General features: G+C 39.3%; 2 protein-coding genes across 2 annotated transcripts in view; one reads left to right on the top strand and one right to left on the bottom strand.

Moving 5' to 3' along the window:
- LOC129721231 (protein Red) overlaps nucleotides 1-13,105 on the bottom strand; it is a 75,104-nt gene that overhangs the window by 8,067 nt on the left and 53,932 nt on the right. The window lies entirely within an intron of this gene.
- Nucleotides 11,151-12,266, top strand: LOC129721241 (collagenase-like). The gene is made up of 4 exons (XM_055673566.1): nucleotides 11,151-11,237; nucleotides 11,302-11,465; nucleotides 11,528-11,784; nucleotides 11,856-12,266. The coding sequence occupies exons 1-4, from the start codon at nucleotides 11,190-11,192 to the stop codon at nucleotides 12,152-12,154; spliced, it is 768 nt and encodes a 255-aa protein (XP_055529541.1). The 5' UTR covers nucleotides 11,151-11,189; the 3' UTR covers nucleotides 12,155-12,266.

The following is a 13,105-nucleotide window of genomic DNA, read 5'->3' as shown; positions in this document are numbered from 1 at the left end:
ACCTACTTCGAAAGTACGAGGCACTGGGCAGGCAGAGCTTAGTAAAGGCGAAAAAACGCGGGTACTGGCGGCGGTTCGTAAACGCGTTGTCGAGGGAAACAGCGATGAGCACTCTTTGGGATACCGCCAGGCGCATGCGGAACCGTGACGTTTCTAATGAGAGTGAGGAGTATTCAGATCGCTGGATACTCGATTTTGCCAAAAAGGTCTGTCCGGACTCTGTACCGGAACAGAAAACCTTTCGCGACGCGTTTTTAGTAACTACGGAATCCATTTTCGATGTTGGATTTTTCAATGGCTCTCCTGTCGTGCAACAATAAGGCTCCAGGGTTAGTAAGAATAAAATTCAACCTGTTGAAGAATCTACCCGACTCTGCAAAAAGACGCTTGTTGAATTTGTTCAACAAGTTTCTTGAGCTAAATATTGTTCCGCATGACTGGAGGGAGGTAAAAGTCATTGCTATTCGGAAACCCGGGAAACCTGCCTCTGATCACAATTCATATAGGCCGATTGCAATGCTTTCTTGCCTCCGGAAATTAATGGAGAAAATGATCCTCTTACGGTTAGACAAATGGGTCGAAACAAACGGTTTACTTTCAGATACTCAATTTGGCTTTCGCCGGGGCAAAGGGACGAACGATTGCCTAGCGTTGCTTTCTACTGAAATTCAACTCGCATTTGCTCGAAAAGAGCAAATGGCTTCTGCGTTCTTGGATATTAAGGGGGCTTTTGACTCTGTCTCTGTAGAAGTTTTAAGCGCGAAACTTCATTCGCAGGGACTTTAACCAAATTTGAATAACTTTTTGCTCAATTTGTTGTCAGAAAAGCATATGTATTTCTCACATGGCGATTCGACAACTTCCCGAATTAGTTACATGGGCCTTCCCCAGGGCTCATGTTTAAGTCCTCTCTTATATAATTTTTACGTCAATGACATCGATGAATGTCTTGCAAATTCATGCACGCTAAGGCAACTTGCAGACGATAGCGTTGTATCCATTACTGGTAGCGAGGCTAGCGATCTGCAAGGACCATTGCAAGATACCTTAGACAATTTGTCTGAATGGGCTCTTAAGCTGGGTATCGAATTCTCTCCGGAGAAAACTGAGTTGGTCGTTTTTTCTAGGAAGCATAACCCAGCTCAGCTGCAGCTCCTACTAACGGGTAAAACGATCACTCAGGTTTTAGTCGCTAAATATCTCGGGGTCTGGTTCGACTCTAAATGCACCAGGGCTTGCCATATTAGGTATCTGACACGAAAATGCCAACAGAGGATTAATTTTCTTCGTACGATTACCGGAACATGGTGGGGTGTTCACCCAGGAGACCTTCTAAGGTTATACCAAACAACGATATTGTCACTTCTTGAGTACGGCTGTTTCTGCTTTTGCTCCGCCGCGAACACGCACATTATAAAACTAGAGAGAATACAATATCGTTGTTTGCGTATTGCTTTGGGCTGCATGCAGTCGACCCATACGATGAGTCTTGAAGTGCTAGCGGGTATTCTTCCGTTGAAACATCGTTTTTGGAATCTCTCTTACCGGTTACTAATTCGATGTACGGTCATGAACACATTAGTAATTGAAAATTTCGAGAGGTTGGTCGACCTTCAATCCCAAACCAGATTTATGACTTTATATTTTGACTACATGGCTCAAGATATTAACCCTTCTTCATACGTTCCCTTCAATGTCGCACCATTAGATACTTCTAACAATGCTATATTCTTCGACACCACCATGAAAGAAGACATTATTGGTATCCCGGATCAATTGCGCCCACAAGAGATTCCTAAGATTTTTTTAAATAAGTTTAAACATGTGAGTTGTGATAAAATGTTTTATACTGACGGATCTAATCTAGATGAGTCCACTGGCTTCGGTGTTTTCCACGAAAATTTTACCGCCTCCTACAAACTTGATGCTCCTGCTTCCGTGTACGTCGCAGAACTTGCTGCTATTCATTACTCTCTTGGGATCATCGAAACCCTGCCCATAGACCACTACTTCATCTTCACAGACAGTCTCAGTGCCATTGAGGCTCTGCGATCGATGAAGACTGTGAAGCACACTCGTATTTCCTGGGGAAAATACGGCGGTTTTAAGTGCTTTAACAGATAAAAATTACCGGGTTACCTTAGCGTGGGTCCCTTCTCATTGTTCGATTCCGGGCAATGAAAAGGCTGACGCTTTAGCTAAGGTGGGTGCTATTGATGGCGATATTTATGTAAGACCAATTGCTTATGATGAATTTTATAGCATTTTGCGTCAGAGAACACTCAACAGTTGGAAATCATCATGGAACTCAGATGAACTGGGACGGTGGCTACATTCCATTTTTCTTAAGGTATCGATGAAAGCATGGTTCAAGGGGTTGGATGTAGGTCGGGACTTCATTCGCGTGATGTCCAGACTTATGTCCAATCCCTACACGCGAAACACGCATCTCTTTCGTATAGGGCTTGTAGACAGTAATCACTGCGTTTGTGGCGATGGCTACCATGACATCGAGCATGTTGTTTGGTCGTGTGCCGAATTCTGTGATGTTAGGTCTGAGCTTATAGATTCCCTCCGGGCCCGAGGAAAACAACCGAACGTTCCCGTTAGAGACATTCTGGGAAGCGGTGATCTGCAGTACATGACACAGCTATACTGCTTTCTGAAAAACGCTGACATTAAAATTTAAAATTTTCTTTGTCTATTTGTCAGATTAAGGATACAAATATACTATGCTGAAGACACGGAAACGAAGAGCCCGCATCTATGCTGACACAAATATTTTGAACCCACAACAAACAAATACAATTGCTCTACCAGTTGAAAAACAAAATTCCAAAATAGTTTTAAGTCAAAATTGTACCTCCCCTCCTCTCACCTTAAATCCCCACTAGCTCGTAGTCGGCCGCGAGAATAAAAAAAGGCCTTCCTCTTTTCCCTGCTAACGTAGAATTAATACGAATTGTACTTGGCTCAGTGAAACAGAAAATGTATCGTGCCGTGTCAAATAAACTAATTTAAACCAAAAAAAAAACCCTCTGTCTCGCCGGGGGACCATCGTGTCAGCTCTGTTTAGAGTCCAACGCTGCCACCAGGACGTTGATCAGCCGCTCCTAACATGAAGATCAGACGCTGTTTTGAGCCGCACCATCTCGGCGAACAGGCGCTCGGGTTGGCGAAGCATTTTCTCTACCGCCGGAATTGGTTTACGCGCCAATGATCGCTTCGCACCTCCAAACTTAGCTATTGTCGGATGACATTGCCCAGGCAACACCAAAAAAGCATGTGGAGTTCATTTCTGGCCTCTGAGTGTCAATTTGGTTCCGAAAATAACCATTTTGTAATCGGTCTTTTTGGGCTGCTGTCCACAAATCGTGAGCCACCATCTAGAATTCAAAATGGTGTCTGAGGTCGATTTTTGGCTTCTGTGCATCATCACGATTACGGAAACACCAATTTTGAATGGTATTTAGCCACTTTCGGCTGTTTCTCTGAGACCGGAAGTCGCCATCTTAGAATTCAAAATGATGTCCGGGGTCGATTCCTTGCCTCTGCGCCTCATCGCCTCATACTGTGTGGTAATTGGTAACTTTGGGTTGTTTTACAGAAACCAGAAATCGCCGTATGAGAATTCAAAATGATGTCTGATATTTGACTTCTATGCATCGTCACAATTACGGGAATAGTCATATTGTGTAGTATTTGGTCGCTTTTACCTATTTTCCAGAAACCAGAAGTCGCCATTTTGAAATTTAAAATTGTGTCTGTGGTCGATCGCATTATTATGATAACGGAAATACCTACATTTCTATATAGGTATTTCCGTAATATATCTATATCTAGTTAAGGGTAGGGTGTCAAACTACCATAGAATATTTTTTACACCCAAAAACCTCAACATGCCAAATTTGGTTCTATTTACTTGATGAGTTTATGAGTTTTGCAGAAATTTGTGTTACAGTTATATGGGAGCCCCCCTCCTAGAAAAGGGAGAGGTGTCCACCTACCAGAGAAAAATTTCTTGCTTTTATGAACCACCATACGCCAAATTTGGTTCTATTTCCTTGATTAAAACTCGAGTTATACAGTTATTTGTGTTTCGTTTGTATGGGAGCCCTCCCTTCCAGAGCAGGGAGGGGTGTCAAAATGCCACTAGCCTCTTTTCTTGCTTCTTAATACATTAACGTGCCAAGCTTGGCATTATTTGAGCGATTAGTTCTCGAGTTATGCAAAAATTTGTGTTTCATTTGAATGAGGGCCCTCCCTTCCTGAGGAGGGAGGGGTCTTATAGTATCTTAACCTTCCCCGGTCCCAAAAACCTGTACATACAAATTTTCATGTCGGTCGATTCAGTAGTTTCCAAGTCTGTATGGATCAGACAGACAGACAGAACTCCTTTTTGATATGTATAGAATAGATCTATAGATGGATCTTTCGAAGTGTTTTCTTCCTTGTTGAATAACAACTTCACCAGATCGGTACAGCATAAAGCATTACTGATTCAAAAACAGCATAAAGCATTGCTGATTCAAAAGTTTATTCTTCAAACAAAGTTTAGAATTTCAATAAATGAGAGAATATAAAAACATATCTCGTATATTCAATGCACTTTGCTTGTATTCTCTCAATGTGATCTATGGAAATAATTTATTAAGGTAAATTAGTCCCATGTACTTAACCCTGTCAGAGCAAGTTAAAATAACCCCATTCATCTTCTTTTTTTTTATTCTCGCTTATTTTCCGTCGGTCTAGTTCCGCCACTGTTGTGGCCAATCACCGACGCCCAGGGAGGCGACTCCACACCCAGGACCCTAACTCACGACCCGTTGATTAACGGACCGGCGCCAACGGCTTTACTTCCTCATGCGATGGAAGGCGTGATCCCAGAGATTTTTTGCCTCAGGAAATCTCCCGGTGTCGGCTAGGATTGAATCTAGACCAGTTGGGTTGGTTGTGAGTGGATCACGCCACCTCACAACCATCGACACCTATGTCGGCGGTGGGATTCGAACCCAGGCGTCGAGCGTGGTTGGCGGAGACGTTACCAACCACACTAGGCCCCCGCTCATCCCCATTCATCTTGATAGCGTGATTATTGTTTGGTTTGAGAAAAGAAGCTCGAGCCTTATGAAGAAAAATTATCAATTGAGTTTTAGAAGCATTAGGGTGAATTTTCTATCTTTGCAAAAAAGAAGAGAAAATATCTTAACTTGTCTGCAACCGTCTGCAAATGACATGGAGACTTTTCCTTTTACGAAAATGCTTGTGTCTTCAGAACAGTGACTTTATGCATCCTGAAGGTAAATCGAGAAGATCTGTAGTAAACATGTTGTACAAGACTGAACTCAAGACTTAATTTTGAACCTACTCTTAAAAGAAATCTATCAAATTTTGAATTCTGGTAGACAACCTGCAACCTGCAGATATCGACCAGTTAGATTTTTTTTTTTTAATTTCGATTAGAAAAATTGGAAAATTGAAAGTTAGCAATTTCGCAATCAAACCTTTATGCCAAACACTGTCGAATGCTTGTTCTATGTCTAGAAGAGCAGCTCCAGTGAAATAACCTAAAGGTTCGTTAACTCGTACCATATTAGTAACTCTAAATAGTTTACTTATCAAAAATAAGCAAACTGATTGTCGATAACTTGAAACCTCAGCTGGATTCTTATCCGGCTTTAAAATTGGAGTATTTTTCGCATTTTTCCATAATTTGGGAAAATATGTAATTTCACAGCTGTTGCAAATTTTAACCTTAAATTCTAGTTTGCTCTCAGGGAGATGTTTGATTACGCAGATGATAATGATTGTTGAAAATAGTTTCTTGCTTCCGCTCTATTTTCAAGGAAGTGTTAATAGGTTGTCAGTAAAACATTCTTTCACCAACCAGGTAATTTTATATTCATGAAAACCTGCGTATATGGTGTCTGAAAACTCACACCCTTGTTTATCGTGTTCATTTTTGATAAACGGTTTTTCGAAGCTGTCAATGTTCGAACAAACTGGAATTTCCTACAATTTTTTCGTTTATAGGTCTATAAATACTGCCTTTATTTTTTTTTTTGTTTCTGGGCATCTCTAGCCCGGAAATAGAAAAATACTACAAGGTATACAGCCCTAGGGTTGTATGAAATGGTGACGTGGGACTAAACATTGTAATTAGGGGATTTTTTGTTACTAAATATACAGAGTCTGCAGACATAATCAATGTGTTTGCTCAGCGACTGTGCTGTTTTTGAAATATATTCAACAACACTCGAAAGAATATTAGGGGTCTTCACATCGAGCTCGTATACGAATACCGAGCCGTAAACTGCGTATCTTCCATTACTCGTCAATGGAGGTGAGTATTTTTACGGCTGGGTATTTGTTTACGAGCTCGACATGAATCCCCCTATTGTTTATATTTGGCGATATAATGCCTGTAGTATTTTTTTTTTGTGCAAACAACATATATTTGACAAGGCCCAAGCATATCGTGTTTGTTCAAAAAACATCAAGAATTTCTCGTAATGCGTCAAAGTCAGAATTAACTCTATATCCTCAAAAACCAAATCCAATAATACTTACGTTATCATAATGAATGGTTTTGTCTTATTTAACTCTGCTTAAATCAAATCTATAATATAGAACTTACTTTCAAAATAATATGGAAGCCCTTACAAAGATTCATCATTATTAAATTATTAACAAGTTCCAGCAAAAAATCGTAGCAATCAACAATTCCACTTTTATTTTTTGCTTGACATTTTTTTTCATTTGCCTACAACTACATTCGCTGTATTACGAAGACAGCTTATTATGGTAAAGCTTAGAATAATAATATATCATCCAACAATTTTGAAATGTAAAAAGAGATTCTGAATGAATCTTAGTAAATAAACCAAAAATTCACAAGCATTCGCAGGCTCTTACTCTTCTATGAATGTGTATATTTGGGAATTTACTCTTTCGATACTATCCGGTCACGATTATTAAGTGAATATCGAAGATAAAATTAAATACTACAAGGTATACAGCCCTAGGGGTTGTATGAAAAGGTGACGTAGGACTAAATATATAATATATGCTAAACTAAATATTATTATATGCTGCGCTAAACTGTTCATAGGTAACACTACCGTTTATTTTTGATAGTCGTTATTTTAAAACTAACCATGCATGAATACATGAAAATTTTACACTAGTAGTAGTTGCGAAAATTCTCATAACTCTTATCTTCAAGCATCTATAGTTCTGCAAAGAACCGATTCCATAATATTCAGTTAGAAATTCGTGCTACAGAACGCTGATAATCGCACCATGAATATTTTGTTGGCCGCGCATAAAATTTGCTCTCCGCTGTGCCCGAGTTAGTAGCTGTGCTAGCAAAATATCCTTCATCGAACGATGGTAAGTGTTGCTGCCGTGTGCTGAATACAGGTAACATGCTCCGCGGTGCCTGGAAGTTGACTCGTATGCAGCTCTCGTTCCTCAATGTCGCAAAGCTTTAACAGCTGCACCGCACTCGCTTATGTGTAACAAACTAAACTGAAGCTGAATTTTCTACACGCAGTCTTTTGTATCGAGTTCAGCGTAGATTTTTACCATTAAGGCGTGGCCACGTAGCTTATAGAAAGAAAGAGAAACAAACCAACACATCTTCAATACTACTGAGTGATTTTCATAAGCATCAAAAGAAAGTTTTTGCTTTCCCGATGCGAAAATCACTCTGGTTCTTAGATTAACTAATTTTCGTTGCTGATATTTGACTGATAACGGTGTTCGAGTGAACACAATCAAACAATTAAACCGGAAAATCACTCAATTTAGCAGTGAAATTCTTATATCTTGTGACAAACTATTCATAGGTAACACTACCGTTTATCTTTGGTGCGTCCTGGTCGTTATTGTAAAAATGATTATTTAGAAATAGATGGACATTTCACACTAGTAGTAGTTGTGAAAATTCTCATAACTCTTATCTTCATTATCTAATAGTTCTGAAAAGAACCGATTTCATAATCTTCAGCTCGAAATGTAGCTACAGAATGCTGATGATCACACCACCACCGGTAGCATCGATTATTTTGTTGGCCGCGTTTAAAATTTGCTCTCCGCTGTGCCCTCCAGCAACTGTGCCAGCAAAATATCCTGCAGCGTACGATGGTTATTGTTGCTGCCGTGTGCTGAATACAGGTTACATGCTCCGCGGTGCCTGGAAGTTGACTCGTATGCAGCTCTCGTTCCTCAATGTCGCAAAGCTTTAACAGCTGCACCGCACTCGCTATTGTGGAACAAACTAAACTGAAGCTGAATTTTCCACACGCAGTCTTTTGTATCGAGTTCAGCGTAGATTTTACCATTGAGGCGTGGCTACGAAGCTTATAGAAAGAAAGAGAAACAAACCAATACATCTTCAATACTACTGAGTGATTTTCATAAGCATCAAAAGAAAGTTTTTGCTTTCCCGATGCGAAAATCACTTTGGTTCTTAGATTAACTAATTTTCGTTGCTGATATTTGACTGATAACGGTGTTCGAGTGAACACAAACAAACAATTAAACCGGAAAATCACTCAATTTAGCAGTGAAAATTCTTGAAATGAGGGTTATGTCTTGTTGTGATAAACTATTCATAGGCAACACTACCGTTTATCTTTGGTGCGCCCTGGTCGTTATTGTAAAAATGATTATTGAGAAATAGATGGACATTTCACACTAGGAGTAGTTGTGAAAATTCTCGTAACTCTATCTTCAAGCATTTATAGTTCTAAAAAGAACCGATTCGATAATCTTCAGCTCGAAATGTATGCTACAGAATGCTGATAATCACACCACCACCGGTAGCATCGATTATTTTGTTGGCCGCGTATAAAATTTGCTCTCCGCTGTGCCCTCCAGCAGCTGTGCCAGCAAAATATCCTGCAGCGTACGATGGTAACTGTTGCTGCCGTGTGCAGAATACAGGTAACATGCTCCGCGGTGCCTGGAAGTTGAATCGTATGCAGCTCTCGTTTCTCAATGTCGCAAAGCTTAACAGCTGCACCGCACTCGCTATTGTGGAACAAACTAAACTGAAGCTGAATTTTCCACACGCAGTCTTTTGTATCGAGTTCAGCGTAGATTTTTACCATTAAGGCGTGGCCACGCAGCTTAGACAAAGACAAACAAACCAAAACACTTTGTTGAATCAAAATATGTAGGCAGTGGATTTATTTCGTCCATGTTATTGTTATCTGTGCTTGGGAAGCAAGCCAAGAACAAGGGAAATGTATGGGAAAGCTTGACCTTGGAACTTTTCACCTTTTTCCACCATTAAGCAGTAAAGCAACAATGTTGAACATAATATCAAAAAATTGTTACACATTTTATCTATCCACCGACATATAAATGACTAAGATGCATTAAGTCGTTCGCTTGCTATAACCGTTTGAAATCTGACGCAACATTTGCCAGTTTCATTTTCATTTTCACAAAGTGTAATCTAGTATAGAAAACAAAGACGTAGTCCTACGTCAATAAATATCCGTTGCAAAAATTTACAATTCTTGTTGAGTAATTTATGGTACCTAATCATATATGGTCAGCGTGCGACCAGAACGAACCAAGCGCCACTTTTTTGAAAATTGAGTTTTTAACACTAGTGGATGTTAAAATTGATAATCTATATTTCATGAAGATACGAAATCATTTGAACAGTTGAGAATGGTATTATAACAAAATTTCTCTGCAGCAGCTTGCAGGAAGCATACGGGGTGAATAAACTTTGATCGCCTTTAATCGAAATAATGTTTTTGGCGCTTGGTTCGGTCTGGTCGCATGCCGACCATTTATGAGATAAACTTTCAATCACCATAAGCAGCAGCATTGCAGTTTTTTCCCGATTGCACACGAATAGAAATGTACGAACAAAAGTGTACCGCTGCAGTACGAGTAGGAGTGTACCGCTGAAATGTACGAATAGAAGAGTACCGCTGCAATCATAGACGACGAGAAACCTGCGGTTCTTTACTCCACTGGTACTGTGACATCAGTTGTTATTAGGTTCTGACAGCAGGTATAGATATTGATCAAGAATGGGGATTGTTTCAAACTTTTCAGAAAACTTTTACCTTCGAGACATCATATTAGTCTAAGCTCATGGAAGCAAAAGTAAATTGACCTATTGGGACGGGGAGACTCTGTCAATTTTTATTTCGATATTGATACAAAGAAAATCGCAGGGAACGGAAGGTGTCCATTCACGTCGTCTGTGCTAGGAATGCTCGCATGTAATTGGTTCATTGTTCGCGTAAATTTGTCATTGAAACTTTTTATCATCTTTACCGCTTAGCAATGAAATTAGAGTGATAACTAGCATATTACAAAATTGTTCTACATTTTATCTATCCAACAACATATAAGTTATTGTGATCCATCATGTAGTTATGCTGTTATTAACGTTTGAAATCTGACGCAACATTTGCCAGTTTCATTTTCAATTTTACAGAATGCATCCCAGTGTAGTAAACAAAGACGTAGTCCCACGTCAAAATGCCAAAATTTTTCTTTCACATGAACTTAGTGTGCATAACGGACGACGATACATTTGGGTGATTGAAATACAGGATTTAGAGAAAAAAAGATTACCTATCGCAGTGTAGTGATAACAGCATTTGTGAAACGTTTGAAACGTGAAACGGGGTAAAGTTGTTTTTGTTCGTTAATTGAGGCACAAATTATGTTTCGAAGAAAATTCAACTGATCTGAACAAACTCGCAGTGAATTTTAGGTTATTATTCACGAAAGCGACTAGATGAACAAATTGAGTTCTATTTCTTCGTTTTTGACCGCACTGTGTGAAACAGAAGCGCTAATAATAATAATTGGATTGTCTTTTTACCGAAGAACATTTTATTCTGATAAGACATGTAGTTCAAAAATTATTTCTATAACCACAGCTTCATCTAATGATAAATGAATTATTGACGGTAAATTAACCAATTTATGAAACACAATTGTCATTGATAAACAAGTTTTCGCCAGTTTCCAGAAGTACTCGAAAAATAATCAAATATCAAATTCTAACATTCTTACAAATATTTATCAACTAGCTCAAACTCACTTCATTTTACTGTACCAAAATGTAACTCTATAAAAGACTGAACCTGAGCAATAATCGTCTACCATTCCAGTAATCTAGAAGCACAAAGCGTGATCTAATCACTATGAAACAATTCACACTTCTGGCGATACTCTGCACCTTGGGAGTTCAGGTATAATTTATAACAAATATGATTAAGGCCAGAACACTTTACATTCATGTTTTCACCAACAAAGGCGCTTCCGGACCGAACACCTTACATTATAAACGGACACCCCGCTCCCCATGAGCCTTACAACGCGTATGTCTTGTATATAAATGAAAACAACTTAGGATTTTTTGGTGGTGGCTCGATCATTTCTGAACGACACATCGTCACAGCTGCGCAAAATATTGAAGGGTAAACTGATTATTGTATGTTGTGAGCTTTATTTGGTAGAACCACCTTTGTCGATCCAACAGATTTGTGATTTGGCATATTGGTCTCGGCAGTAATGTTTTCGCTCAATTGACCATGATAACCACTACTACAGCCACTCCGCATCCCCAATTCAACCCTACGAACAAAGCGAATGATGTTGGTATCATAGCTTTGGCTGAATCTCTTGTTTTCACACCAACTATAGCTCCTATTGCGTTACCTGCTTTGAATGAAATTCAGTTACCACTGATGAATGAACAAGGATCTATCGTTGGATTCGGTTTTACCACCGCACAATGTAAGTTTCGATTCAATTTAAGTAGAGTAGAATCAATAATGAAGTTCTTACACTTTAAACATCATCCACAGCATCTTCAGCATCGGAATTCCTAATGCGGTCATTCCAGCGGGTTACGAATGTTGAACGTTGCACGGAGCTGTCGCTAGACATTACAGAATCAAGTCAATTCTGTGGCGAAGATACTATCGAGGCATCCAACATCTGCAACGGTGACCGCGGGGCCGGTTTTGTATCGATTCTAGAGGACACCCCAGTATTAACTGGTATTGCATCTCAAATTAATGCCAGCTGTAGTGAGGGTATGCCAACCGGATATACACGCATTTTAGCGTATAGACAATGGATCAACGACATAACCCAAGTTTGAAATGATCCAAACAGAACTTGTAGAGACCAAAGAATTCAAAATTAATAATGTGGTACTTTTTTAATGGATACTTGTTGAAACTACTCTAGAATAAAAATACTTCGAAGCTGGGTAAGGCATTATTCAGTATAAACCCGTTTGATTTTTTTTTAAATAATCAACGATCTTCACAGATCAAAAGCACTCAAGCATTTTAGGGTGCTGAAAGAGTGGAAATAAAACAGATGTTAAACCTTTTGATGAACTACTTTCAGTTTTTAAACACAGAATACGTTTACTTTAGTAGGTTAGCATGTCGTTAAAAATGTAACGACTTCATATATTCATGTTTTGGCATATATTTTAAATAGTAAACTAGTGTAAAATTATTATTTAAATATTTACACACATTTTCTATTTGCCATGCGCTATGCCAATCTCCCTAGCGGAGAAATCAAAATGATAGACGAAACAAATTCAAGTGGTCCATGGCTAGAAGGGCCATTTTACACTTACGCCAATTTATATTACTTATTTATAAGAATTTATATATTTTTTGTGGCGAAAATACCGGTGATGCGGCTAAGAAGTAGCATGCGTGTTCAGTAGGTTCAGCAGAAGTGCAGATGATATAGAAGTACGTTCATGTTGTGCAAAATTTACCAGTTAGCGTTTTCCTGCTGATCTGTATGGATTTTCAAGGTCGTCGAAGCACATTTATTTGCTACCGTGTTTACCAGCGTTGCCAACCCTCCAGTTTTTCCTGGATATCTCCAGTTTTTTTGAAGATCGTCAGCGAAACAGCTGAAGGTTGAATATTTCCAGTTTTTTGAAAATTGTTCCAGTTTTATCCAGTTTTCTGTTCATCACCACATTTTTTGTTGGAGCGGGGACCTAGTGTGGTTGGTAACGTCTCCGTCAACCACGCTCGACGCCTGGGTTCGAATCCCACCGCCGACATAGGTGTCGATG

The sequence above is a fragment of the Wyeomyia smithii genome, chromosome 2, assembly GCF_029784165.1.
Source record: "Wyeomyia smithii strain HCP4-BCI-WySm-NY-G18 chromosome 2, ASM2978416v1, whole genome shotgun sequence".
NCBI lineage: Eukaryota > Metazoa > Arthropoda > Insecta > Diptera > Culicidae > Wyeomyia > Wyeomyia smithii.
This window is presented reverse-complemented; position numbering and strand designations above follow the sequence as displayed.

What these genes read in the sequence shown, in the direction of transcription:
- LOC129721241 (XM_055673566.1), top strand. Translation starts at nt 11,190, where the DNA reads ATGAAACAATTCACACTTCTGGCGATACTCTGCACCTTGGGAGTTCAG. An exon ending in TCTGCACCTTGGGAGTTCAG is followed by an intron (nt 11,238 to 11,301) that starts GTATAATTTATA and finishes TCACCAACAAAG; the next exon opens with GCGCTTCCGGACCGAACACC. An exon ending in CGGTTTTACCACCGCACAAT is followed by an intron (nt 11,785 to 11,855) that starts GTAAGTTTCGAT and finishes CATCATCCACAG; the next exon opens with CATCTTCAGCATCGGAATTC.